This window comes from Astyanax mexicanus, chromosome 5 (assembly GCF_023375975.1).
Source record: "Astyanax mexicanus isolate ESR-SI-001 chromosome 5, AstMex3_surface, whole genome shotgun sequence".
NCBI classification, from domain to species: domain Eukaryota; kingdom Metazoa; phylum Chordata; class Actinopteri; order Characiformes; family Acestrorhamphidae; genus Astyanax; species Astyanax mexicanus.
The window spans coordinates 55,627,813-55,653,474 of NC_064412.1; the positions used below are offsets into that span (position 1 = coordinate 55,627,813).

General features: G+C 38.8%; 1 protein-coding gene across 5 annotated transcripts; it reads left to right on the forward strand.

Moving 5' to 3' along the window:
• Window positions 1-207: 207 nt before the first annotated feature.
• zgc:65895 (TSC22 domain-containing protein) lies at window positions 208-25,164 on the forward strand. Of its 5 annotated transcripts, XM_007244208.4 has the most exons (4): window positions 208-2,192; window positions 2,289-3,597; window positions 19,674-19,725; window positions 23,374-25,164. In XM_007244208.4, the coding sequence occupies exons 1-4, from the start codon at window positions 1,343-1,345 to the stop codon at window positions 23,644-23,646; spliced, it is 2,484 nt and encodes an 827-aa protein (XP_007244270.2). In that variant the 5' UTR covers window positions 208-1,342; the 3' UTR covers window positions 23,647-25,164. The 5 variants fall into 5 exon arrangements, with proteins under 5 accessions (XP_007244270.2, XP_007244269.2, XP_015460039.2 ...); XM_007244207.4 differs by having other exon boundaries at window positions 208-3,597; XM_015604553.3 differs by lacking the exons at window positions 208-2,192; window positions 2,289-3,597 and adding an exon at window positions 14,733-14,943.
• Window positions 25,165-25,662: the final 498 nt, after the last annotated feature.

The following is a 25,662-nucleotide window of genomic DNA, read 5'->3' on the forward strand; positions in this document are numbered from 1 at the left end:
GAAAATAGAGAGTGAACTGGTTTCTTTTTATTTTAATCTTGATTAATGATTTATGGTGAAATTTTCGAGTCTCTTGCAGTGAGACACGGCATAATTCTAAGTAAAAGACTTTTATAATTCTCATACTAAAAGCTGGTAGTGAGCGGAGTCGGCTCTGTGACTGGGTGCGTGCGGGCGCTGCTGTGGAGCCTCCCTCCCTCCCCTGTGGTCACTGAGCGGCTTCAGCCGGGCTGGTCCTGGATCAGCGGCGGCTGCAGTGTTGTGGAGGGCAGAGCTCCGCGTGCGCCGTGCGGCTTCTCCTCCCACTCCCTCCCGTCACACTCTCTCTCAGAGCTGGAAGTGCTTGTCAGCGCTAGCATGCTATAGCTAACTGCGTTCAGCCATGGCAGCGGGTGGCTGCTGGAGATCACAGGAGAAGAGAGGATGATACAGCAAACCTCCGACTGAAAACAGACACAGGATGGATTCCGCTGTTTATTCGACAAGCTTTCGAGAAGCGTTAGGACTTGGATTTTAACGCGTGTGCTGTGGATTAGTCGCGTCGTTATTTTATTATCTGAACAATTAGACTAATAGAGATAGATATGCAGTGCAGTTAAACAGCGGCTGCCCCGGTGTGATGTCGTATGAGAACTGTTTGTATTAGCTCGGTTAGCTAAGCTAGGCTATATTATATTGCTAGCCAGAGAAGTAGTTAGCTACCGGCGTTGTATGATATCAAATGTCAGTCTTGAAACTAATTTTTTTTGTTGTAGTTTAACGTTATGTGCACGTAATAATGTATTATATGTAAATATTTCGCTGTTAGCTAAATTTGCTAAAGTTGCTAACCTATCCTAGCTAACTAGCCAAGCTAAATATTGGCTGGTTTTAGTAGATAGCTTGTGGCTAGGTAAGCTAAGCTAATATAAGCTAAGCTAGTTGACTGACAGAGAGGCAGACAGGCGCTAGCTGGCTAGCTCAGGGCTAGCTAGCTAACGCTAACTACATAGATTTTAGCTGTGTTAGCTTGCTAAGCATGCTAGCTAGCTAACTAACTAAATATCTGTAGTGGCTAGCTAGTGACCAGGCTGGTTTAAGTTAGCATTTTGTAAACTGTTAATGATTATAATGATTACTATTATTATCCACTTTATTTTATTATAGTTCAGTATTGTCTTTAGCCTTTCACGGGCGTTTATTGTGTTTTATTTTGCGATTCTCTCTAATAAATGGGGGCTGTATCTACAGTTAGCTAGTTTGCACTGCTAACGACGTCATTGCATTGGCTGTCACTGTCTAAGGCTGTGTGCTAGCTAAGACTTTTCTCAGTCTCTGTCTCAACAACGTGGAAATAGACGAAATGCACCACTCAGACTCAACAGGAGACTCTCCCGGGACTAGGAAGATGGCACACGCATCAGTTTTCACCAGCCGTAGAGGCAGCAACACGGGCAGCAGCACTACTGGTGTCACGTCTGCCTCGTCCACCTCGGCCAGCATGAACTGTAATGCTGCTATCACAACTGACGACCACCTGACTCCATTGATAGTGCACCATCAACCCCCGACTGGATCATCATCCTCCTCCTCCTCCTCTCCAGGCCCCCACCAGCAGCCTCCTCCCCCCCACAGCCTTAATATCCACCTCCAGGCTCAGACCCAGACTCTTCAAAGCGCCGGGGCCCAAGTGAAAAAGAAGAGTGGCTTTCAGATCACAAGCGTCCTGCCAGCACAGGTCAGTGCCAGCACTAACAACAGCATAGCAGATGATACTGAGAGCTATGATGATATGGATGAGTCTCATACAGAGGACCTTTCCTCCTCTGACATCCTTGACGTGTCTGTGTCACGAGCCACCGACCCAGGAATTCCTGAGAGAAGCTCTTCTGAAGAAACGCTCAACAGCTTGCATGGAGGAGAGACTCCAGGAGTGGTTTCACCTAACGAGCCGGTGATGCATCACTCCCACTCTCAGTCCTCTCAACAAGGATACATGGTGAACGGGACTGTTCATCACCATGGTCATGGCCTCCATCACCACAGCCACCAGCCTCATGGACACCAAAAGGAGCAGGGGAGCCAGAGCCAGCCTGTGGCTGCCCCACAACCAGTTCAAGGGCTGTCTGGATCCTCTGCCACAGGGGCCAGTGTTGCTCCAGCCAAATCCACCGCTGCCCAGTCTGGTGCTGCTGTGCAGGGTAGACCCCAAGGTAGAGTCCCCTCAGTCCGTGCTGCTGTGGTGGAGGCGAGTGCGACTGGAAGTGGAATAGCTACTGTGAACCAACATGTATCTTCTGTGTCTGCAGGTTCTGTGAGTGGAGCAGCAGGGATTCCAGGAGGTGGGAGCCTCCCTGCTAGTACAACAGGTGCAGTCATGGGAAACGTCATGACTGCTCACGCTACACAGCCTCCTCCACCCACCAACACTACTCCAAATACAGCTACTGCTGCTGCTTCAACAGCCACTGGATCTCGTTTCAGGGTTGTGAAGTTGGACTCCAGCTCGGAGCCGTTCCGAAAGGGAAGATGGACATGCACAGAGTTTTATGAGAAAGAGGCTCCTGTCGCAGCACCTTCCACAGATGCACCACCCACACACAGAGCTGTGGAGAGTGTTGTCCAATCAGAAACTGAAAGCACGAGTGGTGGTTCTTCGAGCAGCACAATGAGTGGTGGAGGAGATCAAGGACCACAGCCTGTCCAGCAGGTCTTTACTCCAGCTGCTATGCCTGTTCCCAGCCAAGGTATTCCTCAGCTTCATACACTTCCCCAGGATCCTGGGACACATGCTGTTGTTCCACCTGCTGTAGCTCCATCTAACAACCCACAAGTTGTTTCAGTCCCAGGTCTGTTGGGAACTACTGATGGTCAACCTCCCCTTGCCAGACCCCAACAGCAGGTTGCTTACAATCTAGAAGGTCAAGTAAGCCAAATGCAGAGTGGCTACACTATAAATCAGCAGGCTGCTTTACCTGTGAACCAGGGTTTACAACCTATAGATTATGCCCAGATTTCACAGGGCATCCAAGCTACAGCTCAGCCTCAGCAGGTATCTGTTCCAACACAGATACCTGGCCTTCCAATTGGGACTCCAGTGGCTGGCTCTGCTATATCTCCAAGGCCCCAAGCTCCAGTTCCATCAATGGTCTTGGCACAAGGAAGCACGATAAGTCAGGCCCAGACACTTCCACCCCACCAAGTACCATCAGAGCAGCAACATCAAGCTGCTGTTGGCCAACAACCACAGCCATCCTCCTCGACTACAGGCCAGACTGCACCCAGTATCCCTTCCTCGACTCTGCAGAGCAATCTTCAGCAAGGCCTTCCTCATTCTCTCCAGCATGGACACCCTGGTGGCCTCGGCCTGTCGTTTCTCCCCTCTGCAGGAGGCCACTATGGTGGAATGGCCCCTCTTACGGCATCCCAGCTTGAAGATGCTGGACGGTTGCTCTTCCAGCACCAGTCTTTGCTGTCTCTCCCCCGGCTCGCTACAGGAGGGGTGGCTGGACTCATTGCACAGACTGCATCAGAGGCAGGTGTCACACTTGGACAAGAGGGCATTGCCAGTGGAGATGCCGGTGCCTTAGCTGCATCAGCTGGCACAGAAGAGGACAGGTAAGAGTCATGATGTCAAATATGATCCAGTGAAGGAATGTTGATGACCTTTTTACATTCTTGCTACACTTGTATACACACCCAGTGTGCTGACTGGCTGCTATTTGACATTAAATATTAGTATGCATATGATTGATGTGCACCATATTCAAAGACCTCACCCTTTCTGGTACACAGCTGAGTGGTCTTTGCAGGAACAGGCTGCCAAGTATGTGCCTTATTCATGCACTCCTATTTAATACTCTCTAGTTTTCTTCTACTCTCTGTTGTCTTTTAAGTGGTCAGTGTCAGGCCAGTTTGCTCTTTCTAAATATAGCACGATTTCCTCACTGAACCTATTCCCCCTCTCTGTGTATATAATTTATTTACTTTCTCTCCCTACTTCCATTCCATTTTTTTATGCTTTCCATTTTTAACTCTTTATGATCATCATTTTTAATCTAGCCATTGCCTTTAAAAGTGCCCTGATTAATATGTTTTCATTTCTGTTGCAAATCACATTATTTCTGGTTTACTGATTTATCAGTTACATGAGCTGCACTAATTGAAAAGAATGTGATCTGTTGACGTTTGCTTTTGAGAGTGATGCCTTTACATATCACAGCACATTTCACATTGAGTGCATTAACCTTTCTTGTCATTGTCATCTAAAATTATTCTTTGATATTCTTTCACACATTTACCTCAGATGATCCCAAAATAGATACACAAATAGTATGCATGAACTAGGAGTGGGCAATATGGTAATATTATATATTTAAAGACATATTCAGAATACACAGCAATTATTGCAATATTCTCATATGCACCTATTCAAGTGCTATTCAAATATTCTCCCATACTTAATACAGTGATTTATTCAGCATATGCTGCACGTTATCCGGTTAAACAATTTAAAGTATACTTTGTGTAATGAAATATTCCATTAGTTAATTTTCTTTAAACACTGATTATGACCACACAATGCGCAGAAAAGTGTATTGTGTTTCATCAATCACAAAATAATATATTTTTTATTGCCCACCTCTAGGAAGAACAATACATTATTACTTGTTTTGTTGCTGAGATGATTGTTTTACCTTAAAGTCCACACATCATATAGCTGCATCATGTTGTATCATTGACATCTGCCGTTCTTTTTAGAAATATTCTACTACTTGTTTTGTAAATCATCCTGGTGTTTATCTCTCGGGTTTAACAGTAACTACTGTAATGTCTGTTAGAGGTTGTTTCTGAAGTAAACTGGAAAACAGTGGCGGAGACTAAAATGAAACCCAACTTCTTTTTTTGTATTGCACTATATAGGGTGGGACTGTTTAGGTTACTAAGTTTATAGCACTAAAAAAAAAAAAAATAATTCAGATCTTTTCTTATTGGCAACACGCATCATCATGAACAAACATGAGAGTGACTAGACCCTGTTTAAAACTCTGTAAACATACAAACTCTGAGTTCTGAATTGGACTTGGTTAAGCATTGTGCTGATTATGGCATAATCTTTGACTGTTATGTTGCTTAGAAATATACACTGACATGGCAAAAGTCACAGGACATGGGACTAGTATTGTGTCCTATGACTTTTGCTACGTCTCACTGTCCCAAATAAAAGTATTTTCATTTAGAGAAATAACAAATTGAAATAACAAAGTGCGTCAAATAATGCAAAGAAACTAGTTCATATTCATAAAGTTTTAAGAGTTCAGAAGTTAATATTTGGTGGAATAACCCTGATTTTTAATCACAGTTTTTTTCATGCATCTTTGCATGTTCCACCATTCTTACACACTGCTTTTGGATAACTTTATGCCACTCGCAGTGTAAAAAAAAATCAAGCAGTTCAGTTTGGTGGTTTGATGGCTTGTGATCATCCATCTTCCTCTTAATTATATTTTAGAGTTTTTTTAATTTGGTAAAACCAAAGAAACTCTTATTTTTTCAGAGCTGTATATGAGCTTATACATGTCTTTTGCTTAGCAACGAGACTTTCAATACCTTTTGGTCCAAATCCAGCTCACTGTTTTTGGCTAGAAATTATGTATGCATTGTGGGAAATCATAGCATCCTTAAAATCACATTTTCGAATTCCACTTTATAATTTGGAAGCTCAGTAAAAAGAGCCCAACATTGTAATTAGTGCTCTAAAACATAAACAAGAATTCACAGTCACAGCCATTGAGTCAGTGTGTTTTGTCACCAAGGCAATATAGCTTCAGCTGTTTCTCTATATGACTCATTAATGTCACTGATGATGTCATAAAGAAACCAAAAACAGCAATGTGGAGGCGTAGGTGTCGGGGGTTTGTTATTATGGTCACTGGTATATCAGTAAGAAGTGATAATACAGACTAATCCAAGTCAAACTCATATAATAATGCCTCTCTTTACTCCCTTCCTTTCAAACCTGGTTCAGCCTGTTTTAGAGGCAGAGGCTCTTAGGAATTGAACACCATTGCTGATTCACAGAGTATGCTGTTTCATTCAGGCTAATGCAAGCGCTAGCGCTGTATCCCTGGATAACCCCTTACACTGTATGTTTAATGATGCTACAACCTTTTCTATTCCGTCTGTTCCAATTTCTGGCACTCCTGAGGCGGCTGAAGCAACAGCAGTGCAGTAAGCTAAAAAAAAATGCTCAGTAAGTGTCCTTCAGCCTCAACCTGCTCGTTCTCTGTCTCAGCCGTTGCTTCGTCATCTAGAACTTAGTCGCCTTGGAAACGCTGAATCATTCCAGGCTTATCACCCAAACAATGCTGGCACCCTACGTGAAGCAGAAAGGGGCTGCAGTGTAGTCAGTGCTGGCCATTTTATGCTACAGTAATGGTTGTACGCTTTATATATGCAATGGAATTGTGTTGTTGTAGAAAATATTAATTATATTATATATATATATATTGCATTTTTCTTTGGTTCTTTGTTTGGAGATTGAGTTAATTTATAAGTGCATACAGCTCTGGAAAAAAAATAGACCACTTAAAAAATTAAAATTAAAAATCTCTGGAATATAATCAAGAGGAAGATGGATGATCACAAGCCATCAAACCAAACTGAACTGCTTGAATTTTTGCACCAGGAGTAAAGCAGCATAAAGTTATCCAAAAGCAGTGTGTAAGACTGGTGGAGGAGAACATGATGCCAAGATGCATGAAAAAAACTGTGATTAAAAACCAGGGTTATTCCACCAAATATTGATTATATTCTGAACTCTTAAAACTTTATGAATATGAACTTGTTTTCTTTGCATTATTTGAGGTCTGAAAGCTCTGCATCTTTTGTTATTTCAGCCATTTCTCAATTTCTGCAAAGAAATGTTGTCTGTAGTTTATAGAACAAAACAACAATTTTCTTTTTACTCAAACATAAACCTATTAATAGCAAAATCAGAGAAAGCTCCCACAGAACAGTTCAGTGGGAGGGCATAATAATCTAGGGAACCTCTGATTGGCTCCACATTTGCCTTACCTTGCTCCTCAAGACCTGGATCAGAAATTGGCTGGTTTTGTCAAATCACCATTGATTAGATAAAATTGATTAATGGTGTTTCAACAATGGAATAGTTGAGATTGGGTGCTATGACAAAAATTACTGAAGCATTTCATCTACCACTTCATGTTTCCCTGCCAAGTAAAGTACACTAGTTTTATCTTTCCATTAAGGAAAGTAAGCCATGACTACGCCACAGTAGTGATGTTGAACAAGGCTGGTGTTTGTGTTTGTGCTAATCCTGCAGTCGCAACAAGGGAGGATGACCTAGCCGACATGAGAACTCTCACTTCTCCATTTCGAATTTAGTTAAAATGCTTTGTTTCACAAGTTGGCATGCTAACTTTCTAACTTTGTGAAATTGTGGTGGGAAGGTGATACCGGACAAACCTGACAACAGCAAATGTTATTTTGTATAATTGTGACAAGTCGCAAATCACTTCCTAGTCCTGATATAGCGACACAGTAAACGGAAAAAGAAGCCATGCATGCAGCATGGCAGTGTGAAAGGGGTCAAAGAGAATGCAATAGCAATGGTTCTAAGGGTGTTTTCACACTTGCACTTGCTATAAGAGTTTGGTACTTTTGGTCAAAACAAGTGTAGAAGTAGTTTCAAGTGGGAGTGGTTCAGAGAACTGATGGCTAGATCTCTTTGCTTCAGGCAAAGCACTAATGCCATGACTTTAGAATCACTGTTTTTCACTTATTGAGTGTTTGTATACAAGGAAAATAATGAAAACTGCACAATAAATCCAGGCTTTAAATGAAATTATTCTGTGTGAAAGCAGACCAGTGTGAAAACGCACTAAAACTCCATATCTGCCATTATTGTCAATTTTGTTAAACAGATGTTAATGTCCAGAACATTGTCCTTTAAATGTGCAAAGGGCTTATATTAAGTGAGGAAATGTGTAATCTGTCGTGTTTGGGCACTTTTGGAGACACAGTATAAATTGAGTATATATTGTGTTGGTGTCTGAAGTACTTTGTGTAGTGCTGCATATTAAAGATTAGCCGTCAATGAACATTTGGATTCAACAGATTTTAAACTTTTTAACTAATCATTGCAGCCTTATTAATAAATGCATTCAGCTGCTTTAAGTTGCACCTATAGCTGACAAATATGTAAAAATTTGAACACGCACAGCTTGGCCAGTCCCTGTTAAAGTATGTGTGATAGAATAAGATAAAATTAGTTTGGTGCAGGTTAACATGAATTTATTGCCACCGTGCCCAATACCAGGCGTGGGATAGAGGTGTATAAATCCCCCAGACTGAGATTGGGGTGGAGATCGGCCAATATCCTGAACAGTTTTGTTGCTTAAGGTAATCAGCCTCTCAATGCAGTGCTCTAAAATCTAATGGAAAGCCTTTCGTGAAAAAATGTAACGCCACAAAAAAGCAGGCTAAACTCTGTTTGTTGTATAATAGTATATGTAGAAGGTTTCATGTTTTCCCCTTTTTGTGCCTCCAGTATGGAGGTGGAGGTGGCAGCCATGTTTTTCCCTGTTCCAGCTCAGGGCTGAGTGGAAAAACCCCAGTGTAGTCACGTGATGAGAAGGAGAGAGAGTGTGAGTGCGAAAGAGGTCTGTGAGAGAATCTGTGAGAGAGAGAGAGAGAGTGAGGGAGAAAGAGAGTGGTGCTGTATGTGAGCATATTTGATTTATTTCTGCTCTAATGGCAAGTTTCTGCTTAAGTTAACCCAGAGCTGTATCAATAACAGTGTAATTATGCTGCCCCATCAATCTTCCACACAGCTCTACTGTACCTAGTGAACCAAGTGAATCTTGACATTAGCACATAGCTATGTTTAGCATTTTAGGATTTTAGCATTCCATTACCTATAGTGTGGTTCATCCACCTAAACTTTTAAAGCTGACATAAAACAACCGAACAGCAGCATATATTTGGCCCAGAGTTCATTGTGGTCATGTCGCCTTTATACATAAAACATGAGCTCTGCATCTCTTTTGATTTAGATGGGTTTATTCTATAGAAAACCCTGCAACAATCATGTTCTTTTATTTGTATTAACATTTACAAATATATTTTTAAATCATATCAGATTCTGTAATAAAGTGAGTTATGCATTTATATTTATACAAAAATAATTTACATTCCAAAAGTTAGGAAAAGATATAAGATAAAATAATTTACATAAGTCAAGCAATAATCAAATTTTTGCTTTGCAGCCATCCAATAATTTATATATGAACATACATCAGCTAATATACAGTAGAATATTTAAATACTTTAATACTTGTTTAATCGTCGCTCTGAAAGCAATATTTCCACATCTTGAAAATACTACTGCAGCACCTAACACCTGCAATAATGTAAGAAACTGCATTGCAACCACCTAGCAACACCCTAGGAGTTGCTAAGCAACAGACGGATGCATGGAATAGCAGCCCCTTGCTGTACTGTAGCACCATTTATGATTTACCTAGCAACACCAGAGCAACCACATAATAGGTGCTAAGCAACACTATAGCAATTTAATAACTTTTTTTCACTTTTTTTATTTAGGAACACCACAGAAACCACTTTTAGAGATCACCAAGCAGTGAGTATCCAATATCATAGCAAGCATGAGGCAACAATATAGCAAGAAGTAAATGGAAATATAGCAGGAAATGCATTTTCTAGCAGTGGACTGCAAATTATGCTTATTTTCCTTCATAGATATGCTTTTATCATGCCTTAATTATGCCCATCATTATCATAAGGCATGATTTATTGGAATTATTTGCTATGTAGCATTTAAGTTGATTATTATTTAACATTTGGCGATGAAATGCCTTGACAATCCTTTGTAAGTACCACTCTTTTCCACTAGCTGGCAGTACAGATTTACTTTACGCATTGACTTCAGTTACTGAGAGGCTCATTTAGAGCTCTGGGTGTTCAGGCTCTTTACTGCCACACTTGGAAAAAGCAAATTATCACTCAATGAAATGTAACAGCCAATAACACACAATTCTGCTGATGTCCATGTTTTTGTCTCTTATTCTCAACAAAACTGCTTAACATTACATAATAGAGTTTCTAACAGTTACTACTTTTTATCTGTAATTCTGTGGTTTGAATCATTAAGAGTCAGGCACCGTATCTTGTGCCATGCCTGCTCACATATAGCCCTATGAAAGTGGATAGAAGTTAAATTATGTATCGCTTTTCTTCTTGCTTTTAAAGTTTCAGCATCTTGCATAACGTGATGAACTGTGCAGTAGCCGTGAGGGATCTCAGGCTGGTTCAGACCAGTTCTGCTACAGTCTGTGTAGAGGAATCTTTTTCCATCCTTGTCCATACCGAATTATAACTACCGGTGATATCTTCTGTGTGGCTTGGAAATATTTGAATTAACATATTAGCACACATCAAAACCCTGATGTTTGTGTCAATATTTTTTTAAATTACTGCAAATTTCCCTATAAATATGCACTGACGAGCTGGCAATGTGGTCAGTTTATATAATGATATTTTAAAATAATCCTGATACACAATATTTAGAGCAGACAAAATGCATGAACAGTGACCGATATTTAAAAATCGGTATTTAAGTACGCTTTCATTCACAACAGTGATTTTTTTTTCTTATAATTTGCCTGAAAATCATCCAGTTAAACATGATTTTTTTACACTCTGTAAAGGAATGTACAGTTAGGCCAATGTTCTTTAGGTATCAGTTATCATTTTCTCAATATGCCTAAAAAAAAAGGCATATTTTCGATATAAAAAAATGGCGCTGTTGGAAGCTAATGCTAACACTGCTGTACCCAGCCTTAGTGGAAATCTGGAAATCTAAGCTTACTGTACATAAACGGAAGCACTTTACTCACCCAAATAGACAGTTGTCAGCAGAGAAATCTGTGTAGATTAACATCCAGCACTTGTTTGACTTTAAAAGAGTGTTTTTTTATTAAGAATTACAGTTTTGTTAACTTAGCTTAGCTTTACTTAACTTAACCACCCTCCCACCACTACCCAGAAGTGAGGCCTGCTGACTTAGAAGGAAAACATGGCAGCACCCCTGTTCCTTACTAGTGTCACATAACGTGTCTTATAATCTGGTGCACCTTATGTATAAAAATAGACGTTCGTAAATATTAATTTTTGAGATGTGCTGCTGGATGTTCTGGTGTTTTGCCTGTAGGTTTTCAGTTGCTCGTGAAAACAATGGAAAATGGAAAATTTATGAAAATAAGTTGTCTGCTTTAACTCTACCCCTGCCTTGTGTCAGTATGGGTGGAGGGTCTGGCTACGTGGCTAAAAGGGATTTAAGCTGATTGTGGAGAAACCCACATAATCCTGCGTCTGGAACATCCCCACCTTAATTCACAGCTTTCCTCTCGTGCCTTGTGTGGCCTCTCACCCTTCAGTAGCCCCCATCCTCATCATTTAACTGTCCTTGTGAACTACCCATTGTGAATTCCCCATTTGTTGACAGTCTTTCTCTGTCTGCATGAATGCTCTTCTCTTTCTCTCCTATTTTTTTCTTCTTACACAGTATTACACTGATATGAGAATATTTATCAGAATTTGCACGGCTTCACCACCACTGCTATTTTTAATTGTTGGATCAGGTTGAAAAACAAAATTTACTAGGTCAATAGTTGCACTGTGGTTTGCACTGTGGTTTGTATATCTTCAGACGTGCTGTCCGCATCGATTGAAAAGGAGGCTTTTGCTTTCGGTTTGGTTTGATATGAGAATAATGTACAGCATTGATCCACGTGACATTACATGGTTATGTAAGGTGAAACATAGGCCTGTATCTTCCAATGTGTGAGAGAGCATAGTCACCCCAGGCATGTTCTGCCAGATCCTAACAACTTCAAATTGCAACTAAAATGTGCACAGATAAAAATCTTTCTGAACATAGACCTGCAGATACTGTGGAATCATTCAAATTAGAGCTTGAACTAATGATTTTGATATTTTGAAATAATCTGTCAAATAATTAATTAATCAATTATAATTCTGAGAAAAAGGAGAGAAAAACTCTAAAATTATTTAATAAACAAAGTCGTCTAATTTCAATCGTTGTACTAATTTTGCAGTTGTATAAATAAAACACAATCTACTATTATTTAAAAAAATGTTAGTGTTTGCATAAAAAATTAACCTAAAAGTTATATAGATTTATTTCTTATTCTTATTTATTAATACAATAGCAGTGTATGTAATATTTTGTGTGTAAAATATGCACTTGGCTGTGATTCTTAAAACACTTCCACACAAATTTAGAGTCTGTAAAGAGCTTGAAATTTAAGGTAAATTTAAGGTGGAACAAAAAACTTAATGTAAACGTAAGTGAGATCAATATATAAAGTCCTTGTTTAACTACTCTAGCAGGCTCTATTATCACTGAGTGAGAGAAAATCGTAGGCTTCACTTAAATATAGGTAATTTATTTGGAACTGTTGGTTAAGTGGCCACATTTAGAGCTTATTTTAGATTAGTATTGATTGTGGTTAAATGTATTAATCATTTGCGTGACATAAAAAATACATATTTAGGTAAGAGTACAGGCACAGGTTAAGTTCCCTGATCCTGGATGAGCCATGCTCACGATATATCCATACTATTATTTACTATTATTATTTTTGTTAATTTTATTTATTATTATTATTATTTTTTTAGAAGTTTCTCATAATCTTTAATAGTATGAACAGTCACCCTCAGTTTGTGACCTTTTCCATCTCATGCTGTTGTGTTAGTGGTGAGCATCATAGTGCGTTACTCATGGCTAGTTTGTCGTTGCCATGCGACTACTTCATGTAAGTTACGTAACGTCTACAGTGGCGTAGAGTGTTCAGGGGTGCAGCTTGGTGCCTTAAGCTGTTTTGTTTTTGTTCTCAACACTGCATGCTCTTTCATTGAAGATTGTCTCAAAAACCTTGCAGAAAAATAGTAAAGTCTATTAAATATAGATCTTTAAATGGATAAAGACTTGAGGAAGGTGTGTGTTTAACCAGAACTAGAATCATAGAGTAAGATCTGAAGATGCTACTGTTTGGGCTATCTCTTTCTAATAGCTGTGTTTGTGTATGTTACTGCAGGCTATAGCTGTTGTAAACAGCTTTTCTGAATAAATGCCAACCCTTTACGGTCGTCATTTGGCTTAAAGCAGGTTATATAAGGTACAGCCTCGCTTCACTCATTCGATCCAGTCACTATAGAGCTGCCTGTCCATCTCCACCAGTTATGTACCATTTAGAGGATGAAAATTACGCTGTTAAATCTGTCCACTTTCAGCATTTGTTGTAATATTATGCAGTTGCATCCATATTTGCCAGCTTAGTTCAGAAACATGCAGAAACTGTTAGTGCAGTCTCATTCTTTGTACACTTGTACAAACAAATAAGTAGCATAAAGTTAAACTCCCTTTTTTTTGATCCGAAAGAAAAAAGCATCCAGTGCATGACTATAGAAAAACAGGATCTGATCCAAATCATGAGTTTTGCCCACTAATGTGGTTATAGTCTGTACATCTTGTTCATGTTCTTACATGGCAAACTGAGAGTTAGACTGATTAGTTTTCCTGATAAATTCAGTGTCAGATTTGCTATAGTGAAGGGTGTGATTGGAGATAAACACACCTTCACGATAAATTAAAATTTTGCAATATAGTAAACAGTAGAGCGTTGCTATTTTTTATTTATTTTTATATTTTTGTGATATTAAAAAATACAATATTTTTTAAATCAGATTTCTAACAGACATCAATGGTACAGAATGTTATACTAATACTAATAATATGCTCCAAATATCTCCATATATCCAGGATTAGAGTAAAAAAAATGATACTGGACAGATATAATCTGTCTCTAGTAGATATATAATGAGAAATGAGAACAGTGTGAATATTTATTTAGCTAAAAACAGGGTGGGTGATATGACACGATATTTCAGGGTATAATATGTTGTTCATGATTTTTAAAATGTTGGCGATATTATTGTGTGTTGCGTTCGATACAGTATGGCACACCCATGTTATCCACAGAAAGCGTGATTAATGGCTTGTGTTTTTTGTTTGTTTGTTGTTTTGTTCGTTTTTATTTGGAGGCGTTTCTGTTGATATGTATGTGCACATATAACGCATGCGCACTTCTTTGTTTGTGTCTCCCCATGTGCCTGCATGGGTGTGCACGTGCCCAGCGCCATCTTTGTCCTAGTGCGCTGTGTGCACAGTAGCGTATGCTGATGTGAAGAGACAAGAGCAACACACCACAGGGGGACAGAAAGCGCAGAACATAAAGGGCTGAAAACATGATGGTAGCATTTCAGCACTGAGCTGTTCAGCCTGCCTTTATTTTTTTGTTCTTATTGGAGACTGAAGGTGAAGATTCACCATCTTCTCCTGCAGCAGTATAGTGAGCAGAAAACCAGCAGAACTGCACACCAACCACAATGTGCTGCACACCTATTATCTCCCTTCAGCGTGGAGCGATGCTAAGCCTTGCACAGCTCCAGAGGGAAGATCTGGGATAATGGGCGGGGGATGAGTCTCCACATAGGGTGTGTGGTCCATTTGTAAGCATCCGATTGGCTGCTCCACCAGATCTTCAGCGATTGTTTATGTAACCGTGGTGAACTCGTCATGTGATTAAACGTGACATCATAGATTTGCCTTCACCCATTTAGTTGATACTGAGGCTGAAGGATGAGCCTAAGAAGAGCTCAGTATAGAGTAAATAAGGTGTGTGGTGGGAACACAAGAACTGGTTAGCCTTGATTTTTATGGCATGTGTGGATGATTTTATATGACATCTCAATGATAGAGACCGGACTAGTGAAGCTAAAGGGCCAGGAGAAGATGGCACTGAAGCTCTTCTACTGGGAACTGGAGCAGCACTTGAGGTACTTTTGCATAGATCTTGCTCTCCCTAAAGATAGATCTCTTTAGAGATCTATGTGGATTTGCTTTTTTAGCATTTTAAGCCACAGTTTGTCCCCTCTGCATGTAATGTATTAATTTACATGCATCATATGTATTGGGACACCTGCTTGTTCATTGTTAATGGTAGTTAATGGTATCCAAAAAGAGTTAATCCTGATTTTGTTGAAGTATCTGTCTCAATGGAAACCTTTCTACTAGATTTCTAATCATTGCTTTGAGGATTTGATTGCGTTTAGCAATACGTCCATTAGTGAGATCAGGATATTACATGATCCCCACCCACTTTATCCTTAACTCTCCAAGCTCATCCCAGAAGTATTTCTTGGAGTACCACCCATCATAGCAGAGAACACAGTTCCACTGCTTCACAGCTTACAGCTGGGGGGCTTTAGTCACCCCTCTATCCTCTAGATCTACTTCAGTATAGAGACTAGACAAGCTGTGTGTGTGCACCTGCACATCTGTGTCAGCAATGGGTGCAAGTTAATTGAAGTTGATGAATGCATTCATTAGAAAGAGTGTCCACAAACATTTGCTTGTGTAGTGTATAGCTATTCATTGCTATTCACAAAAAAGACTTTTGGGTAGTAGTAGAGTTTAAATCAATGATTTGACGCTTTATAGAACAACATTTGAGCACCTCATTATCCAATCAACCAATGGTGTGGCAGCAGTGGGTTTCATTAAACGATAAAGATGTGATTTAGTAATTTTTAGCGTGGTATTATTTTGATGCAGATAGCGATGAATTCCTTATCGGTTACTGGACCTGAATCCATCAGAACATAGAACACTTTAGAATGTGGTAGAAGAGATAAAAAGCAGAAGCATTGATATGGCTTTCATTTTTAAAAGTCTAACATTCTAAAGCTATAATGTGCTGGAGTGTGTGGTATACAACATCTTTGTGTGTGTGTGTGTGTGTGTGTGTGTGTGTGTGTGTGTATGGTTGGAGTTGTTTCTTAAAGTCTACAAACAACTGTTGATGTTCTAATTCAGGGTTTTGGTCCCTGATCCAATCAGAGTATGTCAGTATTGGCCAATACCACTTTGGTCTTAGTAGTTTCATAGATAATGATACTCTACAAAAAAAAAATCCTAATATAATATTTTATTCGTTAGTATGTAAATAATCTGTTTTCATGAAAATAGAACAGTGCAATTTAGGCTTGGTAAGTTACCTCAGGGAATATCTGAATAAGTTGTGAGGTGTTATCTTGTGAGTGGGGCTCTACTCTGGCCAGCATGCTCATGGGGGCAGTATCCCACAGGATTTTGCAGTGTTCTTTGACTTCCATGGGATGTTGTGGAAATAATTGTTATTATACAGTTCTATACAGATGCATGTACTAAATGAGGTTGCCTACACATTTTAGCACTGATAGAGATATTGATGTCTATGTTTGTTTATTTATTATTTTTAAAGTAGTTGCCTCACTTAAGATTTACATTGATGCAAATATGACACCAAATTTTACCAGGTTTTTTTTTCTTTTTTTCAATGAAGCATCTGTGTATGTGTGATTGGTCAGAACACACAAGTTATATATAATGCTGTGAAAAATGCCCTTATATGTTTAACCCCTTTAACAGTGTGGGGCCGTTTCCCAGACAGGGATTAAGACTCCTTTCATTGGAAAATCTTCATACAAAATACTGTGTAGTCCAAGTCTAGGCTTAATCCCTGTTTGGGAAACTTCCCCTGTGTGTATGGTTAATAATAATAATAATAATAATAAGATTTATAGCATATAGTAATATATGTTCTGGTTTGACACTGGGAGTTTAAGTTAGGATTTTTTTTTTACCTTTGCAATCCATTCATTCTTCCCATGTCGTTTATCCTTAGATGCCTGCACACTATGTGATTTTAGATCTTTATTACTCTTCTTTTCTTTACTTTGCATTTTTATTGTAGGTTTCAGAAAAATAGCATAGAATAAGCATTGTTAAAGTTATTTAATGCACCACGTGGCCTCTCTTTCAACACTTCCTTCAGATTTCTCTAATAAGCATTTGGTTTGTCTTTACAGAATTTTTTTGGGCTAGCTACAGTGCTTTGTGTTGTACAGTAAATTAGATTAGTTTATATTAGTCATAATTTCAAGAAGAAGAAGAAAGCCTTAATTCCCTTGATATTTGAATTATAGAAAAAAATGTAATGATATGAAATTAAGATTTTTGATTTGTTAGAAAGATCTAAAATTGTATTTCTAATAATATCACAGTCAGCATTTAATAGCAAGTATCTTGTATTTGAGCTTGCCTGTACCTTTCATTCACTAGTAGTTAACATTTATTCAAAGATATGTCAGATTGCAATGTAACCTAATCAGAATATGAGTAGAGATCTTGTAATATAATAGTGTTTTTAGTTATTAAAGAATTACAGATCTATAATTTTGTAAGTGTTGTGTCTATTTACACATATAAAGGTAGCATTAATAACAATAGCTAGCTATAAGAGGCGTGTGCTGATGATTCTGTATAAATTACAGTGGATTATAATAAGATGAAGCTGTGCAGTCGGTGTCTTTGTGTCTGGTCTGGTTGTTTGCTGCTGGTCTGTAGTTCACGCTGGGAGCCGAGAGATGGCAGCCTGTGAGAGTTCTCTCTCTGCCAGCTGTCTGTACCTGCGGCTGTGTGCTGCTCACTCACCATTTTAGATACAGCTTTTATATTATTAAACAATATTCTTAAAAATTCTGTGTGGTCAGAAACATAAGCTACTTCTTGGACAATTTAGTAGAAAGCTACCTAGCTAGCTAACACACGTTAAAATACAGGCTATGAAATTGTTTTACAATATATATTTTATATCAGGATATTATCCCTAAAATATTAACAATAATGTGCCCTCTTTAACACAGTAAGAATAAATACAAATGAGCTGGTAAATATTTAACAATCTAGATTTAATTCAGTGTAAAGGAGCTGCTGGATAAACCAGCATTTGATCAAAAGTTTGGACACTTCATATGCCCATAACAGTTGTGAGATATATTTGGATTTGCATAGCAACCACCACAGACAGGTTAGCAACCTCTAAACCACACCATAGCAACCACACTCGCAGTTTCTGCAGGAACTGAAATCTAGTGTTAAATCGGGATTTTTGTTGTTTTTGTGCTATTCTGAGAGGTTTTGCTGTTGGTATTTTGCCTATAGTGCAGGTTAATTTAAGTTTGAGTTCAACTTAAGCATGGCTAGTAGATTTTAGCGTTGAATTTTACAGAATGTTTGTGACTGGCTCCAGATGACATCTAACTAGCACCAGGTTATAACTGGAAGTGCCTTACATTGAAATTATAATAAATATTAAATCAGGTGCTCATTTATTACACAGATAAGCTGTTAATTAGTTAATTTTACAGATTTATTTATAGCTTGTGTATCAATATTTAGAACTGGGTTTAAGCTCTTTTGGGTTAAAAGCCACTATTCTCTGAATTTATCTGAAGACTGGAGGCTGAAGACAGTGCTGATATTGCTGCCCTGTTTTCAGTTCACTCGCTGCTGCTGCTGCTGTTTCTCCGCTTACTGAACCCTCTCAGCAGTTTCGTTGGGGGCGGAGCTGCATATATTATTCAAATCAGCGCCCCCCTCTCGACCAATAGGAAGCGCCGGAAGCTTTAGTCCTTTTTATTATGCAAATGCGCGAGACTGCAGAGAGCGAGCGCAGCGCAGGCAGTGGAGCTCAGCTCACCGCTCTTTGTGCTGCACTGATGGGCGAGCAGGATCCAGCAGCCCTGAAAACACGACCGTGACCCGATAAATCACTGCTTTTATTCTATTTTCTTTTTAAGAATGTGACATTTAAGGGCGGCGGGAGGTGCTGAGGTGTATTTTTACATGCAGGGTTTTTGTATTAAGGGGGAATTAGAATGAATTCTCCATGTTACTCGGTGGCGATGGACCTTGGTGTTTGCCAGCTGAGGAATTTTTCTATCTCGTTTTTGTCGTCCGTCTTGGGCACGGAGAGTCCGTCCATCAGGCTCGACAGTAGGTAGGATCATCAGACCTGATCTGCTCGGTTGGGAGAGGGAGAGGGAGAGGGATGTGCACTGCAGAGGAGGAAAATAGCACCGCGACAAATCTCTCTGCAGCAAATGAATGAGTGGATTGGTGGTGGATGGATGATTGGATGATTTGGATGGCAGGATGGATAGATAGATGAATAGGACAATATTTACTGTAAAGGACTGTATTGTAGTTTCATCCATCACAAAATATATAAGTCACTGCAGTTTCCTTTCCTTACACTTATTTATTTTATTTATCCAGCTGGGTTGACCTTAAAAATATGGCCAGAAACACAGGGATTACGTGCCAAAATGTCTCCTCTGCAGCTCTCACAAACCTGCACAAGCCACCATTTGGGAAAACCCCAACCTCAGAGCTCAACCTCTCTCATTTAGATTCTTTCATTTTCATTTTCTTCATCTGCTATTACTGTTTACTGCTGACTGCAGGAGGCTTTGTGTCCAAGAAGTCCAGAACATTCTCTCTATATTCTCTCTATTCTGTATTCCTTCTTAGGTAACAGTTAGCTACCAGACTCAGCCATGAGTAACCTAGGATTATTAAATCTTCTGTATTAATAATAATTAAAATTGGTTGGGTTTTGCTATTATCTGTAATTTTATATAATTTATTAAGTGTCTGTCTGTTTGTGTCTTTCTTTCCACAGCTCTTCAGGTGCCAGTGTGGTGGCCATAGACAACAAAATTGAGCAAGCCATGGTAAGTAGTTTTTTTTTTAGATTACTACTCATAATTTGCACATTTCCTTGTTGTCCAGTTGACTTTGTTTTTCTATAAGGGAATCAAATAACTTAGGTCTTAGAGCTACAATATATAGATCATATAGACATACAAAAAGATTTTTAGATTTTCACTATTTAGTATCCTTTTGTAACACTATATTTAAAAATACTTAAATGGATGATATAGATCATTTAGACATACAAAAAAATCGGATTTTCACTGTTTAATATCCTATTGTAACACACTTTTTGAAAATGCGAAAATGGACAATATAGATCATATAGACATACAAAAAGATCAGCTTTTCACTGTGTAGTATCCTATTTTAACACTTACAAAAAAAATCTAAAATGAAATTTTGCACCTGCTTGCTTGAACTGCTTACATTGGTGCAGAGCTTTGTTGCTGTTAAGTTGGTGAAATACCACATGTCCAATATTTTTGTCCCAATAATCCCACACAACATTACATCAGTAATTTTATACTGAAGTCCTCTACACTGTCTCTCAGTGTCTCTGTGTCTTCAGTTAAGTGCAGTTTTCTCTCAGGCCTGTTTTTGCTGCTGTTGAAGGCGAGTAGTTTGGGTCTCCTCTGGCTTGTTGCTAGGCAAAGGGACCGCCATAGACAGGCCGTTATAAATAACTCGGCGGTAGATTGGCTCCACCCGCTGGAAGCAGGGACATTTTGTTCTTTCTCGGGCTTCTGAGCAAAGCTAGATCCCAAAGTAGCATGATGGCCAGATTGCACGCAACTAAAGCTCTCCGTTACTCTAGAGATTCTATATCTGACCATTCAGAGGATTATAGGACGCTATCTATCTTCCGGTCAGTGAGAATTTGAAGCATCTGCTCCCACATTTTTTTTTTTAATTACACACAAGTCCATTATTTAAAAATACAGCATGTGTACAGCCTTACTCGATCTGTATGTACTGAATATTGGTGCGTGTTTGTCGGTCAAGACAATACAGTAACAGCTTGTTTTACTGTATTGTTCATCCTACAGAGTCTACACACATTTTTTGGCTCTTTACCACAATATATTTGTAATATTTGTTTCTTGGTTGTTTGTGTATACTAATTATTAGGGTTCCTATGCAGTCTGGAAAACTGAAAAATTTAGAGACTATTTTTCAGTCATGGGAACTCCTAGAAAAGTAGGAAAATTGCTATAAGAAATGTGAGCGAGATACTGGTAAAGTTGAGCTGTTGAAAAAGTATTGAACCACTTGAACAACTTTAAATTTTAGCCATTGATGCCCCATTCATTTACAGAGGGATTTTTGACTCGCAGAAAAATATAGCAACTGCTGTTGAATAATACATCCAGTTACTAAGTATATAAAACCTTTATTTATGCTGACATAAATAAACATACATTTACATACAATTTACATTGCATTGAATTTGTTCTAAAAATATGTAGGTAAAAGGGTGTTTTTTTTGTTCTGAAGGTTTGCTTTGTATTGTTTTGTGTCCCTCAGTTTGATCTGAGGATATCCAATATGTGTATCTAAAGCGCCCTGTTCTTAAATGCTCATAATTTTGCATAATGCATTTGTCAAGAAAGTCAAGAAAGCCTGTCAATATGGACAATATACATTATATGCATTTTTATATTGAACAATGTATTTTAGTATGATAGTTGGGCTGTAGAATATATTGCCTGTTTATTCAAGTGTTGCAAAAGGCTGCAATATGCAAACAACCTCTAACCAGTCTTGTACTGCATGCTGTAAACATCCTGACCAGTCTGGGTATATAGTATACTAATATAATTAATAAATAATTTGGTAAACATTATTTCAGCATTGTTTATAGGGTCTTACTACTTATTCACCTGTGCATCTAAAATATTGCAAGGGAGTGCCACAACAGTATCTAGAAATGTTTGGATTATTTCACAAAGTCACAAAAATCATAGAAACACAACATTGTACTTATTAATGAAACAGTTTGATGATAATTGTGATACATTCTAATGGGGTTGTTGCCTATTTCATGCCAATTTATAGACTATAGGCAGCTTTTATTGCTACTGCTAGCCAGGCTGTAAACTGTAGCATACAACTCAAATATTAATTGCATTAATATAAAAAAACTAACAAAATAAATTAACAAAAATAAAAGGGATGTCCCCAGATCACTGAAAATTAGAGTATCTAACTGTAAAATTGTCTGATGTTCCAGGAATTAAGTTTTCAAACCATTTAGGAAACACATGGTTTCTTCATTCATCTTAATTATCAGGATTATATCTGGATAAGACCAAACCACATACACATCCAAGTGTAAACACACCTAAGATGCATTTGAAAATAATCCAAATATGATGACCCAAACTTCAGGAGGTTTTCTGAGACGCACATTTGAGCCATGTTAAAAACACAGCCTCTTCTCCACAACGCATTCAGCCACCAATTATTTTAAAATAAAAATATATATGTTTACTGCAGTTGGTGAAGAAAAAAGTATAGATTACCAGACTATGATTCATTCAATTTTCTGTCTTTAAAAAGGTAAAATTCTTTAAAATACGTCTTAATTACTGTGTAAATCTGTTGTTCAGCATGGATGGCCGAAGCTGTTCATTTCCCACGACTGCATGTAAAACTGAAATTTTAAGAAAGCGTCCACATAACTAGCAGATTTGCATATTCACATGACTTATTCAACAACCAAAACATCAGTAATAATTTACGCACAACAGGGACATTTGCTCATTCCATATTTCAGTTTGTTTTTAAAATGCGTAAATTAAATTGTTTTGAAATGCTGTTTTCTCAATTTCACCTCCTTTACACCTGTTAATGTTACCAGAATCTGTTTTGTGTGGATAAAATGTGTCTTAGATTACTTCCCCCAATTGTTTAAGTGACTGGATTTGTATGTTTTAACTGTGCCATTGTATTTATATGTGATTTGGTCTTATCCAGATAGATCTAATCCAGATAAAGACTGATTGGATCTTTTTTGTGTGTATTTTAGTATTTATGTTTTGTATGAATTTTACCAGTCAGGTATTAAGGATCAGTAAAGCCACTCTGCTTTATACTCAGCATTATAGTTTAGTTATATCGGTTAGTTCTCCAGTACTGTAGCAGTATTAGCATTAGCTGCTAACCGCACTCTTTTGTCGTTCAGGGGTGAGTATTATTGGCCTGTAGCCTGCTCCTAACCCCGGCTAGCACTGTTGGAACAGTATTAGCATTACCTACGCTAGTTAGCTTGGACTGTAGCCTTCCCGTTTACCATGTTAAAACAAGCTACGTGGGACGAACCACTAACTGATATCACTCTGGGCTACGAGAACACTCATGGTTCCTCAGTGTAGCACTGTCTGACTTTTGACAAATAATGCACCTTATAATTTAGTATGCCTTGTGTATGAAAATAGACTAGAAATTAAACGTTTATTGATTGTGCGCCTTCTAATCCGATGTCTCTTTTAGTGCGAAAAATACATGAAATATACCTAAACTATTAAAAAAAAAAAATTGCCCTTTATTTAATCTTTGTATTTAAATGGTCTTAAAATGTTAATATATCATCCACAAAAATTCATATCGTGATGGACCAAAATGGAATTCATTGTGGAATTAACCAGTGTCTCTCTCTCTCACAGGACCTCGTAAAGAGCCACCTCATGTATGCGGTGCGTGAGGAGGTGGAGGTGCTGAAGGAGCAGATAAAGGAGCTGATTGAGCGAAACACGCAGCTGGAGCAGGAGAACAACCTGCTGAAAAACCTGGCCAGTCCTGAGCAGCTCGCTCAGTTCCAAGCGCAGGTGCAGACGAGCTCGCCCACCTCCGGTGCCCAGCCAGCGAGCCTGGTCGCTCCAAACGGCCCTCCACCACAGAGCCTGCCCCCCAGTCAGGGCATGGGTCCCCCTGTCTAACTACCTCCTCGTGGAGCAATGGAGGGCTGCTGGCCTGAAGTCACAGCTAAACACGTCAGAGCCTGAAATGATACTGTGAACGCACTCAAGCAGCAAGAATGTTCAACATGCCACAATCGCAGAGGAATCTCTAGGAGGATATCCTACGAAACATGGACATTGCCCATTTTTGTTCCTTTTCTTTGCACATTTTACACTGTCACACATGACGTCTGCGTGCTGCTTGCTGAGAGACAACTCTCAAGAGCTTTACATGCCTCAGACAATCAAAACTGACGAGAAACGACTGCAAGTGGACTGAGAACTGAAAGCCGAAAGCTGAACGCTGCAAGCCGCGAGTTGCGAATGGCGAATCGTGAATCAGCGAGAGCTGAAGGAGGAGAGGATTGGACAAAAGAAATCTCTGAAGTCTGGGCCTGACGAATCACCCCCGCATGCTCAAGGGGCTTCTTCGTGAAACAACGGGAGGGGAGAAGGGTGGGCGTTCTTTTGAGAAGTATTGTTAATAATATCAGCAGTGATGGAGAAATGTGCTGTTGCCATATATTAGCCCATTTTTGTGATGTAGGTTATCATTATTATTATTATTTTTTTCATCTTTTGCCATTATTATGTATTTTTTTTTCTTAGCTGTGTTAAATAAAACAGAACAAGCACTTTGTAGGCGATTAACATGAAGAGAAAAAAAGAAAAGAAAAGTGGACCATCTTGTCCCGGGCCTTCATCTGGAATGGAGGTTTGATGAGGGGAAGGAGAGGGGGGATTTGGGAGTCTTAGGTAATTTATCAGAATTTTTTTTTTTTTGGACATTAAATTCCATTTTCATTTCTGTCATTTTTTTTTTCATGTTTTCAACAGATTAGCTCAGCCTCAGTGTTCAGACTTGGATCATGTCATTCTTGCCCTTTTAAACTTGTGATCTGTTTCCTTAAGCAGGGATACTAAGTAATTAAATGGTGTCACTTAAGTGTATCTGTGTTTAAGAGGCTGGGAAGGGTTTTTTGGGGAGGGTGTTGAGGTCCGCTGAAGAGGTAGTGACATTTCTATGGTTTATTTGTGTGTGTAAATTAAATGTAAGTGGACTGTAACATAATTAGTAGGAAGAACTGCAGAGTGTACAGATCAGGTGCAAGCTGAGTTTGTTGCAGTTTGGGGCTGAGCACACCGGATTTGCCTCTGTCGTCACGAATCAGAAGCAGCGCACACTCACTTACGACAAGTTAAAGATCGTATTCTGTTTCCACTGGCTCAGAATTCCTGATGGCAGTTGTCTTAAGTTATTTCAGTGGGAATCTTTGCATCATTGGAAAACTTGTTTTTTTGCCTTACAGTTATGCACTCTCTGGATGTACCACAAGCAGTTTGGCCAACACAAATCATAGACCCATAAGTGTCGAATCCTTTCTTTAATCTCATGCATGTTCCCTCTAAAAAAGAAACAACACATATGAGAAATGTGATGTAATACAATTGCACTAAACAGTTGCACCTCAACTTTAATAAAATTGATTAAAAGTACTGCTTTCGTTTTGTGTTTGTGCCTTATGGGCTGTTGAGCTGGATTTAACAAAAGAAGAAGATACTCACGTCTGGAACCATATTTGACACGATCGAGAATAATAGTGCAAGTGCAGAGCAAGGTCATAATAGTTTCGATTTTTTTTTCTTCATTATAGTTTAATTGTATCTCTATCTCCCAATTTACACAACCAATTACCAAACCCTCTCATTAGGACTGCCCTATGTGCTTCAAATGGCAGGAAGGTGCTATGTAAGCGTAATTGTAAATTACAAGTAAATAGAGCATGCATTTTACCTGTTAAGGAGGAGACCTTAGTTATAAAATATCTGTTTAACCTGATGCTCTTATTTAATGCTGTATTTAGGGGCTGAAGGCAAAAATATATCAAGAAAAGAACTGTTAAATAAACCAGGTTAAGTAAACTGTACATAACTGTTTTTGGTCTTCAGTCATCCATCTTTTTCTGTCTTTTGTGTCACTCCCCCTCCTTCCCT

Bases quoted from the DNA above. Each gene is read 5' to 3' on its own strand.
- zgc:65895 (XM_007244207.4), top strand. From the start codon at position 1,343: ATGCACCACTCAGACTCAACAGGAGACTCTCCCGGGACTAGGAAGATG. The intron at 3,598-19,673 runs GTAAGAGTCATG...TTCTTTCCACAG, and splicing joins GCTGGCACAGAAGAGGACAG to CTCTTCAGGTGCCAGTGTGG. The intron at 19,726-23,373 runs GTAAGTAGTTTT...TCTCTCTCACAG, and splicing joins ACAAAATTGAGCAAGCCATG to GACCTCGTAAAGAGCCACCT.